We start from the raw sequence: 18,206 nt of genomic DNA, 5'->3' as shown, positions 1-18,206 counted from the left end.
AGATAGGTACACAGAGGGAACAAACGACAGAGAAGACGAGACACGAGGAGGGGGGCCACATCGGACACGGGCTAATGCTTAATTGGGACATCATTCATCAAGTACAAACAGGAACGGAAATCTTATCCCTGACATAAACATGCATTCCCACAATTACGAATGCACATTTACCAGCACAGATAATGATACAATAATAACAGCGACAAACATACTTGGGTTGTTTCTAGACTCCAATTAGGAACCAACAACATCCAGCACAATATACAATACAGTATATTTCGGTCTGTATTGTATATTGTATTATTTTTTATATAGAATAGATCAACAGCAGAGATGGAGGGATTCAAATGGGTAAATGGAGGGAGGAGGAGGAGGGGCGGGGTCCTTACATCTCCATTCATCAGTTTGCAGTCGTCCTCCATCTCGTCAGCGCTGTCTTCATCCGTCACGTCGCCCTCCTCGTTGTCTTCGTCGATGTTCGGCGGGAGCTTCTTGCCCTGGCGGACAAAAGTGGCATTAATATGTGGGTCATATTTATTAGGCACCAAACAGAAGAAAAACATTCTGTATGAGGGATGTAATACCTGAATAGGATCAATAAGAATCGCACATGTTCATGCAAATTGTTTTTCGATTGCATGCTCTAATGAAGTAGCACCAAGTAGCACCATTTCATGAGTTTCTGGGTAGAAGTTACCCGTAGGCCAGGTGTAGAATCATGTAACTCTACCTGAACCATTAGGGATGGGTAACAGACTGACCCAAGCTGACACCTATTCTCCTTGACAAAGAAGAATGTCTATTCTACATGATACATTTCTAGTTGTCCTGTAAAATGACACCTTCTAAACACGCTGTTAACCAGTAACAGTTTGATTGAATGACACAAACGGCCCTGCTGAGTAGCAGCCTTACACTCTACGAGAGGGACAGTTGAAAAGACAACGCTGATGGATAGAGGGGTAAACATGTCAGGGATCGATGCAGCAGTGAAGGATTGGTCTCCATCTTGCCGGTCGCCGGTTTTCCAAGGTTCAATGAGGTGATGTTTGTTTGATTTTCTCAGCAGCAATCATGGTCAATAACTAGGTCCCGAGGCTGTGATATTATATTATTCAATGGAGAGCCGCGTGGATTCTGTTCTGGCTTCAGGATTGGTCGAAAAATCAATAAAGATGCTACGGCTGCATTTAGTGTCATCGGACAATTTCGCAAGCAGTGTGCACGTTGTGAGTGGAGTGGAATGAGTTAAAGGCCAATTCCACCCAAAGACTTTTTGGTATTGGTTTCTTTAGTCCATTGTTGATATAGTTCCAAAATGTTTTGCATGTCAGCAATCAAGTTTTCCAGACATTTACCTTTCAATATACAGAAGTCCAGCCGATATGATTAAATCATTCGGGGGAAGTTTTCCCTTAAGTGCTGTGTTTAAACATCCTAGTGTGCTTCTGGTATGCAATGTTTTAGAACCACCATAAGAAGCGGTCTCTTTCGGGGCTGCACACACGCGCGCACACACACACACACACACACTATTGACAGTTAATTGAAACACAGACAAAACTATAACTATCCACAATCAAATGAGAAAATCCATCCCCTCAGCCAGTTCCAAACGATCATGTAGGAGTGATGTTATAGTACAATCACACGCAGCTCTACTGGACAGCTGCCACATGGCAGTGTGATGTAAATGCCAACCAGGCCTTGGTACTGGGCCGTCTTCCACTAAAGCACCTGGCATCAATAAACCCTCCTTAACTTCAAAACTGGCTGTTCTGTCTTGTCTGCTAATGTGGAGTTGATGGAGGCAACTCAGTTCGTTGCAGACATGCATGTGTCTTAGCACTTCAAAGGTTTCCTCTCGTTGTCTCCTTTCTTTAGTGATAATGAAAAGAGAAAAGCTGGATAGCTGTCAGCCATATTGATTTGGCCAGTCACGCCCTTTCAAGGTCAGAGTGCATGAAGGAGAGGACTACTTCCGAAGACCCACTAGGGTCAAATCAGAGTGATTCTTAAGCTGTCTGTCTGGGGAAGACGTGTGGAGTTGAGGCTGTATTTAGAACAGTGTGGTATCTAGCGCTAGGAGTGCCCACTGACCCATAGCAGCCTGATGTGCCTGAAGTCAGCTACAGGTTGAACAATTTCCAACTCCATTTATGTAGCGAGAAGGAAGGAACTCAGGTGCCTCACCTTTTTTAGAAATGAATTTGCTTGTTTCTAATATGATGTATTGCTTTTGGCAATATTCCTCCCTTTCTGTAATGTGACAAGGGTTAGTGTCCAAGCCTGCAGGCTTTTGTTCCAACCAAGGATTATATTTCAATAGTCCGCAGATCCACAATTCGCTGTATCAGGTGTATAACTGCTGGGAAGAAACACAAGCCTGAACACCCAGTAGATCTCCTTTCTGGGACCGATGTTGGAAAGACTCCTGGTCTATGACTGGCTGCTAAGAATAATACCTCTGTGTGTGTGTCTGGGCGTGTGTGAATATGCGAATGCAAAGTGTTTACCTTGACGAGGATCTTCCCTTTGAGGGTGTCTGGGGAGGGCAGGTGGCCCTGTTCGTCTGCCTTGACGGCCGAGAGGTCCAGCTTGTCTCCCATCACCTCCACCAGGTACTGGGCCATCTTCTTCTGCTGGGGGACGCTGCAGTGGTTCTCTATGGACAGGATCACTGGGTAGCTGACAGGGACAGACATGGGTTATCACAACATCTGAGACTGGAGGACAAAGACTTGGGTGCAGCCAGAGATAAAGCCATCAATCTATATCGTGTCAGACATCTATGGTACAGCCTTGGCACTGGGTTATCATTACTCAGACAGTTGATGACTAGGACATGGGTTTTCAATTTGTCACTAGAGTTTCAGTCCAATGTCATCACCTTCAACCCTCTGAAATGTGATTTTGAAGTGCCTCAGAAAATGACAACATTCTCTGAAGTTGAATACATTCCTTGCTGTTCAAACAATTATGTACAAATAGTCTTGCACTAAAGATCACCTAAATATGCATGCAGACTCACATGCATCTTGATTGGATTATCACCTACAGTAGCACTGCATCGTGTGTGTGTGTGTGTGTGTGTGTGTGTGTGTGTGTGTGTGTGTGTGTATATATACATATATATATATAAAAGCAGGTCATGTAGAAACACTCGCTTGTTCCAGTAAGCCTGTAGGAGTGTCAAGCCTGCATTTCTCTCTCTACTAAGGCACACAACACAGCCCATCAAAACCCAAGACATGATGGTCACCAACTTTCCCTGTTCTGTCCTCAAAAACATGTGTGTGGGTTAGACTGCAATTGCTATGGGTACTACTCAAAACACTACATCGTCTGGCAGTGCCTTTCAACTATGATCCCAGGGATTCGTTGTGTAGTCTGATAGATTTCATTCTAGCGGAGCATCAATTTGTACGCTTGCTTTGTTCAAGAAAAACAACTAAATGAAAGAGACTTTAGCATTAGCATAAACGCACAATGTTGTTAGGCTCGCTATTGCGTGCATGACAAAAAGCTCTCATCAGACCCCTCTCATGAAACACCATACTGGCGGCAATTGAATTCAACGTCTCATTCCCACGCATTCTCCTATATAGGCTCAGGATGAACGACACGGCATAAGGGAGAGTTGTGAATTGAGATGCTGTGCGAGCGAATGTCTCAGGACCTCATTTTCCATGTGCCATAAAAGCCCCACTTTATGTCAGGGGGTTGAAACCTGGGACATCTACGGACAAAGGGAGAAGAAAGAGATGAAAATCAAAGCAGCGACACACTTACTCGTTTTTCAAAAAGGCGTACTTGTTGATGGTCTCGATGACGTCTTTGAAGAGGATCTTGGAGGTGAGCGTGTAGCCGTGGTGCACGATGGGCTCTCCGTCCTGCCCGTCCCAGCAGTCCACTTCAGTGGAGGGGAATAAGAGGAGCGACCATGAGAAGGGAAGGGCACTCAGACAGTTAATAGCCCTGGGTTATTACTTTAACAATGCTCTTTTACTTACTAGCGACCCATTACAGTCACTGACTGTGATGATAGACATAGTGAATATTTGTAACACTGTATAACTTACTAGGGACCCATTACAGTCACTGAATGTAATGATGGACATAGTGAATATTTGTAACACTGTATGTAACCTGCGTGTGTATATGTGCACGGGTACATGCTTTCTTGCAAACATGTATTTGGGTGCATCTGTTTGCTTGCATGTGTTTCTTTACACACAAATGTTTGGGTGTCTGTGTGTGTGCTCATGAGGGAGTGAACGGCGTCTTTCACTGACCCTCCACGCAGCGGCAGCCGGCCTGCAGCACCCAGGCGTACATGTCGACGCGGGACTGGGACATGAGCTGGTCGCCCATCAGGTAGGTGTTGTGGGACGAGGCGATGAAGTAGTTGCAGAGCGGCTGCGACATGTCTTGGGTCACCTCGTAGTGCTCCGGGTTGAAGATGTCCCCCGCCGGGCTGCGCATGTAGCTGGTGAAACCTGAGTCACACACAAACAGAACATTTTTTTACAACATTTTGCAACTGAACATGAAAATGAACGATCCTTATTGGACAAGTCCAGGTAGTCCCCTCCCTGTTTCAGTCAATTTTCGTTCCTTTGGTGCCTAGTGAATGCAACCCTGAAGAGGACCACATGGGAGCCATCAATCATGATGTGTTGGAGACATGTTGGAGACAGGGGTGGGATTGAGGGGAATGGGGCAGATGTGTTGAACATGAAAGTGGATCTCAGGGTGATTTGACCATGGTTGAGTTCCTAGAGGGATTTCCTTTGGGCATATAAAGTATCAATATTGTAGATGTATTCTGAAAAGAGAATATGATAGAGAAACATGAATGTGGTCTGTAGATGTTGTATTTAAACTGACAGTACACAAATGTTAAGTATTCGCTCACTAAAATGACAAGTTCAGACAATGTGAAGAGTATGTCTGTGAGTTTAGGGACAGATCAACAACAAAAGATCAATGATTACAAGCCAACATTTCATGCATCCATTTTTTTTTATACAATACTTCTAAACTATTTGGATTTTCTAGAGATGAACAATAAACACATGTTTTTGTATAATCACTGGGGGGAGTTCAGGGAGTCTACATGAATAGGCTGTTGGAAAAGCTACATTTCAGAGCATGGTGAGACATTCAACATTTGACCGATAAAAGGACAATCGAAAAAGGGGACCAATAAGAGAGCTCTTACCATCAATACCCAGAACTCCCTGCTTCTGGTTCTCGGAGCAGGGCTCAAATTTGTTCACGATCTCAAGGCAATGGTCTTTGGTCACCTTGGTCATCTGACAAAACGGAAAAAGACACAAACAAAAACACATAAGCAAACAGTAAGAAACGCAGATTGACGACAGTAGCCATAATTAACTACGTCTCCTCAAATCCCCCCATAACAGTAAACATAGGGAGGGTTGGGGAAGTCCTGTTAATCCAATTAGGAGATGTCCTCACATGCGGCTTCTGTCCCCCATCCCTGTGCTGGAATCCGATTGTCCGCCCAACAGCTGGCCCTTTTAAACCGGCTGACTGGTCGATCAGATTCCCATCCATGTTGATCATTGTCAGGCTGTTGCAAAATGGGTGGGGGAAGTTGTTGCAGAAACAGACTGTCTCTGTGCCAGGTTTTTCCCCAGTACAGGGCTGCACACTACTAGGCCAATATGTTTGTGGTTAGCGCTTAGCACTGGGAGAGAGAGGCTTTGGCTAAGTGGCTTGGTCTACTTGTTGAAGGGGTAAACAGGATTTCGACCACAGAATGAGCAGCTAGCCAGCAAAATAGCTAATTCTCCCTTCTGTTGTGACACTTTCAACTGCTCACTCTCAAACATGAGGGATTTGACATCAAACTGCTTACTGACTGTGGTTTTGCTCCAATTCCCAATGCCTCATCATGAGAGGTTCAGGGCATTTTTAAGAAGTGGGTAAATATGGATAAATGGGTTTGGCTTACAAGTGTGTAGAGTGGACACATTTTGGGCAGTGGTATTGAGGCAGAGATAGGAGAGTTAATATACACCCCACACACACTAAATGGTGCCTGATTAAGGCCCGCAGCATCATCAACGGACCCATACAATTCAGCTACAAGCTGTTCACTCCCTTACCGTCGGGCAGAACGTATCGGAACACGAGGTCTGATACCAACAGGTTCAGAGACAGTTTCTATCTACAAGCCATCAGATTGTATCAGAGCATGAGGTCTGATACCAACAGGTTCAGAGACAGTTTCTATCTAAAAGCCATCAGATTGTATCAGAGCATGAGGTCTGATACCAACAGGTTCAGAGACAGTTTCTATCTACGAGCCATCAGATTGTATCAGAGCATGAGTTCTGATATCAACAGTCTCAGAGACAGTTTCTATCTACAAGCCATCAGATTGTATCAGAGCATGAGGTCTGATACCAACAGGTTTAGAGACAGTTTCTATCTGCAAGCCATCATATTGTATCAGAGCATGAGGTCTGATACCAACAGTCTCAGAGACAGTTTCTATCTACAAGCCATCAGACTGTATCAGAGCATGAGGTCTGATAGAAACTGTATCTGGGACTGTTGGTATCTACAAGCCATCAGACTGTATCAGAGCATGAGGTCTGATAGAAACTGTATCTGGGACTGTTGGTATCTACAAGCCATCAGACTGTATCAGAGCATGAGGTCTGATACCAACAGTCTCAGAGACAGTTTCTATCTACAAGCCATCAGACTGCTTAAAACTGGGAACTGGACAGACCACCTGCACTGACTCGCCGCACATTAGCACACATGCACTCACCACACACACACACACACACACACACACACACACACACACACACACACACACACACACACACACACACTCTTATTATGATTGCTAAATATGATTGCTTTCCCCCAATCCCCGCCTTCCTCAAAACACATATTGGACTACAAATTGTGCCTTGCTATATTATACTTATGCAAAAAATTATTCAATTTTATTAAGTCATTTACTTTATATTCGTGTAATTTTCTTATTTCTTATGGTTGTTGCATTGTGGAGAAGGACAAACAAAAAAAGTGTAACGGGTCGCATTAAAAAAGATGCCGCATAAATGCTTCCTTCATTTCCCCCCCACTGCATCGAGGATAGCGTACACAGATGTTTCGGCTTTACAGGCTTCTTCAGTACGTAGGCACACATGTAGCCATCTTTCATTCATAGGCTAGGTTGTAGCAACCTCATGATGGTTGTAGGGAAAATGAGAGTATCATGTAGTAGCCAAAACCTATCGATGTTACATAGAATACGAATGACAGTCATCAAATTAAAATATCCATGCTCCAGTCATCCAATATCCATGCTCCAGTCATCCAATATCCATGCTCCAGTCATCCAATATCCATGCTCCAGTCATCCAATATCCATGCTCCAGTCATCCAATATCCATGCTCCAGTCATCCAATATCCATGCTCCAGTCATCCAATATCCATAAAGTAAAAATGGCCTCCCTCACCTTAAACGGCACTGACCACCATTGATACCGTGTGTATCCAGTGTATCCAGTACACACAACTAATAACACACACACACCAAGAGAGAGCTAGTAAACACAGTTAAAATGAGAAACTGAGGGGGAGGCTCTAGCTAATGATGCCAGCAGAGCGAGGAGAGAAGAGCTAGAGACAGCCCAGCTGCATCCTGGCCCCATTTCAAATAAATCACCTCGCAAAACCGCCTCAATGCTTCCCAACAAAGTAGGGAGTAGTGGAACATCCAATTCCGTGCCCAAAAATACGACAGATTGGATACAATTTCCTAATTACAGCTCCTTTTCTGTCTCTTTTTCACAGCAGAACCATATTACATTTTATCCCCTGAAGCCTTTAGAAGTTCATTTGAAGTGATACTGCTAATTCTAATAGCCTTGTAGGAGCCTGTGTCTGCACTTAAGCACTATTAAGCATTTGCTTCAGAACCCAATGGCAAATCCATTAAACGACTGTCTGTCACCTAGCGCAGGCTCTACGGGGTGACTCACGGGGGAAGATACAGTACATCCCCATTTAGTTAGCTAGTGGGCTTTGGGGAGGGTTTTGTGGGTTTTATTGCGCACAGAGGAGGGTAGTGTGTTTTTTCTCTGGTTTACATTTGATCTTCTTTTTGTTGTTGTTGTTGTTGTTGTTGTTGAATTTTACCCCTTTTTCTCCCCAATTTCGTGGTATCCATTTGTTAGTAGCTACTATCTTGTCTCATCACTACAACTCTCTTTCGGGCTCGGGAGAGACGAAGGATGAAAATCATGCGTCCTCCGATACACAACCCAACCAAGCCGCACTGCTTCTTAACACAGCGTGCATCCAACCCAGAAGCCAGCCGCACCAATGTGTCGGAGGAAACACTGTGCACCTGGCAACCTTGGTTAGCTCGCACTGCGCCCGGCCCACCACAGGAGTCACTGGTGCGCGATGAGACAAGGATTTGCCTACCGGCCAAGCCCTCCCTAACCCGGACGACGCTAGAGGCCAATTGTGCTTCGCCCCACGGACCTCCCGGATCGCGGCCGGTTATGACAGAGCCTGGGCCCGAACCCAGAGTCTCTGGTGGCACAGCTGGCGCTGCAGTACAGCGCCCTTAACCACTGCGCCACCCGGGAGGCCTACATTTGCTCTTCTGCTCGTATTTTCCCTATAAACTATGGCTTGACTTACTTTTGATATTACCCTAATAGAGTTTAGAAACGTCTGTGAAGGTTTGGCGCGGTGTGGCTATTATTAAGCTTTAGCTACGGCAGGCCTATGATATGAAGGCAGTGAGCTCCGGCGCTCCAACGGACTCCGGCAGTTGAACTTGAGTTGAGGAAGACTGTTTCAGGCCTACCAGAGTTACTCCTATAATCTAACAATATAATGCTCATCTTTATACAAAATATTCAGACAGAAAATGAACGAATTAGCCTTATTTTGTATGGATCTATCTGTATAGCAGACGCAGTAGCCATCCGACATAAAGAAACACATGTGGGTGTCAATCTTCCCTTCCTTTATATAGGCTTCCTATATTTATACAAATGTTTATATCATACAGTGGACACCGAAGTCCTATAGGCCTATGCATGCAACACCTCGATACATGTTCAAATCTCTGACAGCTGAACCGTGAGGTGGACAATTGTTGTTTTAGGAAAGTAGCCTACAAAACCAAATAAAGAAAATAGGCTGTACAGTTTTGCATAGGCTACACTTCGAAACACAAGGAGTAGTGTTTTTGTCATTTGTTATAGGCTGTTTTTAAGGAGACGTAAATGTGGCTCATTTGGCCAACATCCCTGGTTTATTGATGGCGCTGGCTGCACCAGGTCGGACCTGAATGTCCGATACATTTCCCAAATGTCCGGTACATTAAAATCTTCCTTTTCCTAAAGAAATCTCTGAAATTGTATATTGTTTTTATGAAGATTTTCGAATATTCGCATGGAAATCTGTCGCCAATTGGATGGAAACCTAGCTAGTGTGCGTTGGTCCAGTGTCACTATGATGATGCCTGCACATCATGGTTCACCAGCAGCCCCAAACATTGAAAGAATAAGCTACCAGCTTGTAAGAATTGTACTTAAATACCCCCTCATACTCATCTATGTAATTGTATATGTATGTATGTAAAAAATAAGAACCACAATGGAAATAAGTCCCTGACTTTATAGTGTAATCCAGGTCACTATTAAAAATATTTGTGTATATACAGTTGAAGTCAGAAATGTACATACACTTAGGCCGTTCAACCATTCCACAAATTTCTTGTTAACAAACTATAGTTCTGGCAAGTCGGTTAGGACATCTACTGGTTGCATGACACAAGTCATTTTTCCAACAATTGTTTACAGACAGATTATTAGTCAGAAGTTTACACCCACTAAATTGACTGTGCCTTTAAACAGCTTGGAAAATTCCAGAAAATGATGCCATGGCTTTATAAGCTTCTGTTAGGCTAATTGACATCATTTGAGTCAATTGGAGGTGTACCTGTGGATGTATTTCAAGGCCTACCTTGATGTACCTGTGGATGTATTTCAAGGCCTACCGGAACAGTGATAGGGGCTGCCTGCTTGAGTCTTGCGGCGCCGACAGAGATGGCCGCCTCGCTTCGCGTTCCTAGGAAACTATGCAGTTTTTTGTTTTTTTTACGTGTTATTTCTTACATTAGTACCCCAGGTCATCTTAGGTTTCATTACATACAGTCGAGAAGAACTACTGAATATAAGATCAGCGTCAACTCACCATCAGTACGACCAAGAATATGATTTTCGCGACGCGGATCCTGTGTTCTGCCTTTCAACCAGGACAACGGAACGGATCCCATGCGGCGACCCAAAAAAACGACTCTGTAAAAGAGGGAAACGAGGCGGTCTTCTGGTCAGACTCCGGAGACGGGCACATCGTGCACCACTCCCTAGAATTCTTCTCGCCAATGTCCAGTCTCTTGACAAGGTTGATGAAATCCGAGCAAGGGTAGCATTCCAGAGGGACATCAGAGACTGTAACGTTCTTTGCTTCACGGAAACATGGCTCACTGGAGAGACGCTATCGGAGGCGGTGCAGCCAGCGGGTTTCTCCACGCATCGCGCCGACAGAAACAAACATCTTTCTGGTAAGAAGAGGGGCGGGGGCGTATGCCTTATGGCTAACGAGACGTGGTGTGATCAAAGGAACATACAGGAACTCAAATCCTTCTGTTGACCTGATTTAGAATTCCTCACAATCAAATGTCGACCGCATTATCTACCAAGAGAATTCTCTTCGATTATAATCACAGCCGTATATATTCCCCCCCAAGCAGACACATCGATGGCTCTGAACAAACTTTATTTGACTCTTTGCAAACTGGAATCCATACATCCCGAAGCTGCATTCATTGTAGCTGGGGATTTTAACAAGGCTAATCTGAAAACAAGACTCCCTAAATTGTATCAGCATATCGATTGCGCAGCCAGGGCCGGAAAAACCATGGATCATTGTTACTCTAACTTCCGCGATGCATATAAGGCCCTGCCCCGCCCTCCTTTCGGAAAAGCTGACCACGACTCCATTTTGTTGATCCCTGCCTACAGACAGAAACTAAAACAGGAGGCTCCCACGCTGAGGTCTGTCCAACGCTGGTCCAACCAAGCTGATTCCACACTCCAAGACTGCTTCCATCACGTGGACTGGGATATGTTTCGTATTGCGTCAGATAACAACATTGACGAATACGCTGATTCGGTGTGCGAGTTCATTAGAACGTGCGTTGAAGATGTCTTTCCCATAGCAACCATTAAAACATTCCCTAACCAGAAACCGTGGATTGATGGCAGCATTCGCGTGAAACTGAAAGCGCGAACCACTGCTGACTGGTAACATGACCGAATACAAACAGTGCAGCTATTCCCTCCGCAAGGCTATCAAACAAGCTAAGCGTCAGTATAGAGACAAAGTAGAATCTCAATTCAACGGCTCAGACACAAGAGGTATGTGGCAGGGTCTACAGTCAATCACGGACTACAAGAAGAAAACCAGCCCAGTCACGGACCAGGATGTCTTGCTCCCAGGCAGACTAAATAACTTTTTTGCCCGCTTTGAGGACAATACAGTGCCACTGACACGGCCTGCAACGAAAACATGCGGACTCTCCTTCACTGCAGCTGAGGTGAGTAATACATTTAAACGTGTTAACCCTCGCAAGGCTGCAGGCCCAGACGGCATCCCCAGCCGCGCCCTCAGAGCATGCACAGACCAGCTGGCTGGTGTGTTTACGGACATATCCAATCAATCCCTATACCAGTCTGCTGTTCCCACATGCTTCAAGAGGGCCACCATTGTTCCTGTTCCCAAGAAAGCTAAGGTAACTGAGCTAAACGACTACCGCCCCGTAGCACTCACTTCCGTCATCATGAAGTGCTTTGAGAGACTAGTCAAGGACCATATCACCTCCACCCTACCTGACACCCTAGACCCACTCCAATTTGCTTACCGCCCAAATAGGTCCACAGACGATGCAATCTCAACCACACTGCCCTAACCCATCTGGACAAGAGGAATACCTATGTGAGAATGCTGTTCATCGACTACAGCTCGGCATTCAACACCATAGTACCCTCCAAGCTCGTCATCAAGCTTGAGACCCTGGGTCTCGACCCCGCCCTGTGCAACTGGGTACTGGACTTCCTGACGGGCCGCCCCCAGGTGGTGAGGGTAGGCAACAACATCTCCACCCCGCTGATCCTCAACACTGGGGCCCCACAAGGGTGCGTTCTGAGCCCTCTCCTGTACTCCCTGTTCACCCACGACTGCGTGGCCACGCACGCCTCCAACTCAATCATAAAGTTTGCGGACGACACAACAGTGGTAGGCTTGATTACCAACAACGACGAGACGGCCTACAGGGAGGAGGTGAGGGCCCTCGGAGTGTGGTGTCAGGAAAATAACCTCACACTCAACGTCAACAAAACTAAGGAGACGATTGTGGACTTCAGGAAACAGCAGAGGGAACACCCCCCTATCCACATCGATGGAACAGTAGTGGAGAGGGTAGTAAGTTTTAAGTTCCTCGGCATACACATCACAGACAAACTGAATTGGTCCACTCACACAGACAGCATCGTGAAGAAGGCGCAGCAGCGCCTCTTCAACCTCAGGAGGCTGAAGAAATTCGGCTTGTCACCAAAAGCACTCACAAACTTCTACAGATGCACAATCGAGAGCATCCTGGCGGGCTGTATCACAGCCTGGTACGGCAACTGCTCCGCCCACAACCGTAAGGCTCTCCAGAGGGTAGTGAGGTCTGCACAACGCATCACCGGGGGCAAACTACCTGCCCTCCAGGACACCTACACCACCCGATGTTACAGGAAGGCCATAAAGATCATCAAGGACAACAACCACCCGAGCCACTGCCTGTTCACCCCGCTATCATCCAGAAGGCGAGGTCAGTACAGGTGCATCAAAGCTGGGACCGAGAGACTGAAAAACAGCTTCTATCTCAAGGCCATCAGACTGTTAAACAGCCACCATTAACATTGAGTGGCTGCTGCCAACACACTGACACTGACTCAACTCCAGCCACTTTAATAATGGGAATTGATGGGAAATGATGTAAAATATATCACTAGCCACTTTAAACAATGCTACCTAATATAATGTTTACATACCCTACATTATTCATCTCATATGCATACGTATATACTGTACTCTATATCATCGACTGCATCCTTATGTAATACATGTATCACTAGCCACTTTAACTATGCCACTTTGTTTACATACTCATCTCATATGTATATACTGTACTCGATACCATCTACTGTATCTTGCCTATGCTGCTCTGTACCATCACTTATTCATATATCTTTTATGTACATATTCTTTATCCCCTTACACTGTGTATAAGACAGTAGTTTTGGAATTGTTAGTTAGATTACTTGTTGGTTATTACTGCATTGTCGGAACTAGAAGCACAAGCATTTCGCTACACTCGCATTAACATCTGCTAACCATGTGTATGTGACAAATAAGATTTGATTTGATTTGAACACAGTGCCTCTTTGCTAGTCATCATGGGATAATCAAAAGAAATCAGCCAAGACCTCAGAAAAACAATTGTAGACCTCCACAAGTCTGGCTCATCCTTGGGAGCAATTTCTAAACGCCTGAAGGTACCACGTTCATCTGTACAAACAATAGTACACAAGTATAAACAAGTATAAACACCATGGGACCACGCAGCCGTCATACCGCTCTGGAAGGAAACGCGTTCTGTCTCCTAGAGATGAATGTAATTTGGTGCGAAAAGTGCAAATCAATCCCAGAACAACAGCAAAGAACCTTGTGATGATGCTGGAGAAAACAGGTACAAAAGTATCTATATCCACAGTAAAACGAGTCCTATATCGACATAACCTAAAAGGCCGCTCAGCAAGGAAGAAGCCACTGCTCCAAACCCGCCATATAAAAGCCAGACTACGGTTTGCAACTGCACATGGGAACAAAGATCGTACTATTTGGAGAAATGTCCTCTGGTCTAATGAAACAAAAATAGAACTGTTTGGCCATAATGACCATCGTTATTTTTGGAGGAAAAAGAGGGAGTCTTGCAACACCATCCCAACCGTGATTCACGGGGGTGGCAGCATCATGTTGTGGGGGGGCTTTGCTGCAGGAGGGACTACAAACCTGACTCAGCTACACCAGGTCTGTCAGGAGGAATGGGCCAAAACTCAACCAATTTATTGTGGGAAGCTTGTGGAAGGCTATCCGAAACGTTTGACCCAAGTTAAACAATTTAAAGGCAATGCTACCAAATACTCATTTGAGTGTAAGTCAACTTCTGACCCACTGAGAATGTGATGAAAGAAATGAAAGCTGAAATAAATCATTCTCTATACTATTAGTCTGACATTTCACATTCCTAAAATAAAGTGGTGATCCTAACTGACCTAAAACAAGGAAATTGTACTGGGATTAAATGTCAGGAAACAACAAACAAGTTTAATGATATTGTCAAGTCATCCCTTCTATACTGGGTAAGCCTAAAAGGTAGGGAGGGATGGATTTTATTTTTGTCGACACAAAACCATGATATTGAATTGCTCGAAGTCGGTATGCTTTGTTGATTGGTTGTGTGGTACATTGGCACAGAAACATGGAAGTGGAAAATGAATTGCATATATTTATAAATATGGCATCAAAATGTTGAAAATCTGATTTCACCCTAGCTGATCATTGTCTGCAGCCAGCTCTGATTCATGGTGTAATGAACCAGGCAGAGAGAGTGAGCTCATCTGTGTTGGTCGGCGAACCCACAACCTTCTAGCTTATAGCTCTGGGTGGCACCGATCGTGCCACAAAAGCATGTTGAAGTCAATATCCACGTCTATAAACACAGTCGCTATAGTTATTGTTATTTGTGGTCGTAAACATTATTTTGAGTTCATTAGTTAATTCTATGAGGGGGAGGGTGTTCCATTTATTTTACTGTACAAGGGGAGGGTCATGTGAAAATATTTGTAACATTGGGGAGGGGGTTGTACATTTAGATCTGTCCCTTAACGGTTGAAACCTCTTTGTCAAAGTTTGGAGCGTCAGAATGTCAAATTTAGATTTTCACTGCAATTAAACAGTAATATCCCTTGCTTTTCCCCCTAATCTGTTGATCAACATATTTTTGACACATGGAAACAGGCAGGAGGGGGGGGGGATACAATTTTCCAACAAGTGGATCATGTCGCTAACCATTATTGAGAGTCAAATCTTCAGATGTTTGCCTCAGTCAAGCCATTACAAAAAAGGGCTGTCACCAGAAATGCCTTAAAGGCCCAATGCAGCCATTTTATATGAATATAAAATCATTTCCGGGTAACAATTAATTACCTTACTGTAATAGATTTTTATTCAAATGGACAAAAATGGCTTTTTACCAACAACCAATTTTGGGGGGAGTGGTCTGAGTGGGGAGGGGGAAACTGAAAACTAGCTGTTTTTGGCAGAGGTTTGGAAATCTCTTTGTTATTGGTCTATTAACCAATTTACCGCATGGTGATGTCACCATGGTAAGCTGAAACTCCAGCCTGTGCAAACCTGCTGATTAGAAGGTCCTGTGAAGATTGTATTTCCAACCAGAAACTATCAGGAAATAACCCTGATCAAAAATGTTTACACTGTTAGTTACATCAGCTGTAATAAGAGACAAAACACAGGGAAAACAGAGTTTTGACCGCACTGGCCTTTAAAGGGGACCAACAAAATCAAAGTTAACCCAAACCATGTCCCCCATAGATCAATCTAGGGATGTGCGTGTGTGTGTGTATGTGTGTGAGTACCTCCGTGTGAGTACATGCCAGTGTGCCTGCATGCTTGCACCTGTTTGTGCATCCGTGTACGGATGTGTGTGCCAGCATGCATGTGTGCGTCTATGTGCCTCTCTGCCTACCAGCCTGCCTGCATACGCTTCAACTCTGCTCCTGCATACCTTCTGCTCCACCTCCAGGAAGCGGGTCAGGTCGATGCTGTCCAGGTGGTCCTTGTGGTTGCTGTAGGTGAGCATGAGCAAGTAGAGATCACGGCGAGTCGACATCATCTTGTAGAAGGAGCAGAACTCCTCGAAGTCCAGGGTGCCCTGGTTGTCATCTGTGTCTGCCTCCTGGGGAGAAGAGAAGTCACAATGCCATGTCAGGTCATTTAGACATAAAGAGTGGAATCCTAACTTCCACTGTATCGCAGTAGTTATTCAGTTGAGGGATGATTGTTATTGCATCCATCATGTGGCTAGCCTATAGATCCTAGACCAAATTATGTGTTGTTGTGAATGGAACGGTGTTGTGTATAGGATCACATTATTAAAAGTTCGCCTGAATAATATGCACAGCAATTAACAGCCACCAACACTCAGATAACTAGTCAGATGGAATATCGAGTTGTGTTTTGGTGATGTAGTGTGAATATGTGCATGCATATTGTAGTTAGGTATCTGCATGCCTGCCAACACTCATGGCTGAAATGGTTTTCTTGTGTATGGCCAGCTCCATATGTCTCGCATTGCTAGAGATGGACCTGACTGCAGAGTGATGACGTGGGTGATGGTGGGAGGTTGGCCTCCATGCACAACACACACACTTGCCAGTTCTGATACCCGGCCAGCTCCCAGCTCTTCAAAAACACACACAAACTTTCAAACTTACAGGTCTCATAACTTTCAATCAGCCAGATCCCTGCTCTACACTGACACACACACACACACACACACACAAACACACCCAGGTCACAGAGTGAATATGGGTTTTGGCACAAGTGAGGAACTGACACTTATTTCTCAGTATGACTAGGCAGAAACAACTGACACACACACACACACACATCCACCAGAAGAGCTCCTGTTCCTCTAAATCAACAGAAAAGATCAATCTAGTCTCATTCCCACACATTCATTATGTAAAAGGGGGCCTGAGCACTTAAGCAGGTTACTACGAGGTGGTGCTTTAGCCATGTGGCTAATATGAACTCATTCATCAGTGTGTGGTGATTCTCGCTTCTCTTCCTCATCTCCGGTGCTTTCAGCTGCGATAAATCATTGAGCAGCTTGCCTGAGTGGTGGTGCCTCCGGCCCGGGATAAAGAGTGCCTTACTGAAACAATGTACCTCTGTGTCTCAACACCAAACGGGCTCTCTGAAGTCAATCTTTCCAGGGTGAGAGGAGGAGAGAGACTCTTGATGCACTAGGCTAAGCTAGGCTACAGTACATCACCTCACCCCAGTTGGTGCTGGAAGGAGTCCTTTTATAATAAAACGGGCAACCCCATTTCCTCAGCTTACTGCTTCTTGGGCAGGCAGGGGGTCAGACTGAGTGTGCGTCACAAATGCCACCCTGTTTTCTATGAAGTGCATTACTTTGACCAGAACCCCTATATAGTGCCCTACTTTTTACCAGGGCCCATGGGGGTTCCATTTGGGACTCACCCTAAGGATTGTTCTGAAAGCAACAGATCGGCCTCTGATCATAGGCCCAGTGAATCGGAACCAATGAATGAGATGATAGTGAGTCAGAATGGAGGAGATGCTATCGGTGTGTGGAGCTCAAGGGACTTAGAGGGGAGTGTGGAAGTAAGATAAGCCAGTGCTACAATCAGATTGACTGAATCAATAGGATCTACATTTACTGGAAAATTGCAAACATGGTCAGGCAAGGTGTTTTTCTTTCTCTTTTTCACATTCCATTTAACGTTGCCAGTGATGGTGAACTCAGAATATAAGTAACGATTTGCACCCAAACGGTAGCTGAGACATGAGAGCTAGTTGATGAGAGTTTCAAAGCTAACTGGAAAATTACAGCAATGCGACATTTATCCTGAGTGGCGCAGCGGTCTAAGGCACCGCATCGCAGTGCTAGAGGCGTCATCACAGACGCGGGTTCGATCCCGGGCTGTATCAACACCGGCCGTGATCGGGAGTCCCATTGTGCGGCGCCCAATTGACCCAGCGTCGTCCGGGTTAAGGGAGGGTTTGGCCGGGGTAGGCCGTCATTGTAAATAAGAATTTGTTCTTAACTGACTTGCCTAGTTAAATAATAAAAAACATAACGCAGACTCTCTGACATGACCGCCTATGACTTTGCACACAATGTTGTGATTTGACAAATGTACCAAAAATCTGGTGCTAACAAGCCAAGAACTCTGTATACTGT

At 45.0% G+C, this 18,206-nt stretch overlaps 1 protein-coding gene across 1 annotated transcript in view; it reads right to left on the bottom strand.

Moving 5' to 3' along the window:
• The window catches only part of plch2a (phospholipase C, eta 2a), an 83,516-nt gene that overhangs the window by 40,581 nt on the left and 24,729 nt on the right, over positions 1–18,206 (bottom strand). The window contains exons 5-10 of the mRNA XM_029622714.2: positions 15,999–16,169; positions 5,225–5,318; positions 4,296–4,499; positions 3,793–3,913; positions 2,517–2,688; positions 390–497 (exon numbers count right to left, since the gene is read on the bottom strand). Coding sequence (XP_029478574.2) covers positions 390–497; positions 2,517–2,688; positions 3,793–3,913; positions 4,296–4,499; positions 5,225–5,318; positions 15,999–16,169 — 870 coding nt within the window. The remainder of the gene's footprint in view (positions 1–389; positions 498–2,516; positions 2,689–3,792; positions 3,914–4,295; positions 4,500–5,224; positions 5,319–15,998; positions 16,170–18,206) is intronic.

This window comes from Oncorhynchus nerka, linkage group LG20 (genome assembly GCF_034236695.1).
Source record: "Oncorhynchus nerka isolate Pitt River linkage group LG20, Oner_Uvic_2.0, whole genome shotgun sequence".
NCBI classification, from domain to species: Eukaryota; Metazoa; Chordata; class Actinopteri; order Salmoniformes; family Salmonidae; genus Oncorhynchus; species Oncorhynchus nerka.
The sequence above is the reverse complement of the archived record's forward strand: the minus strand, read 5'-3'. Positions and strand labels throughout refer to the sequence as shown.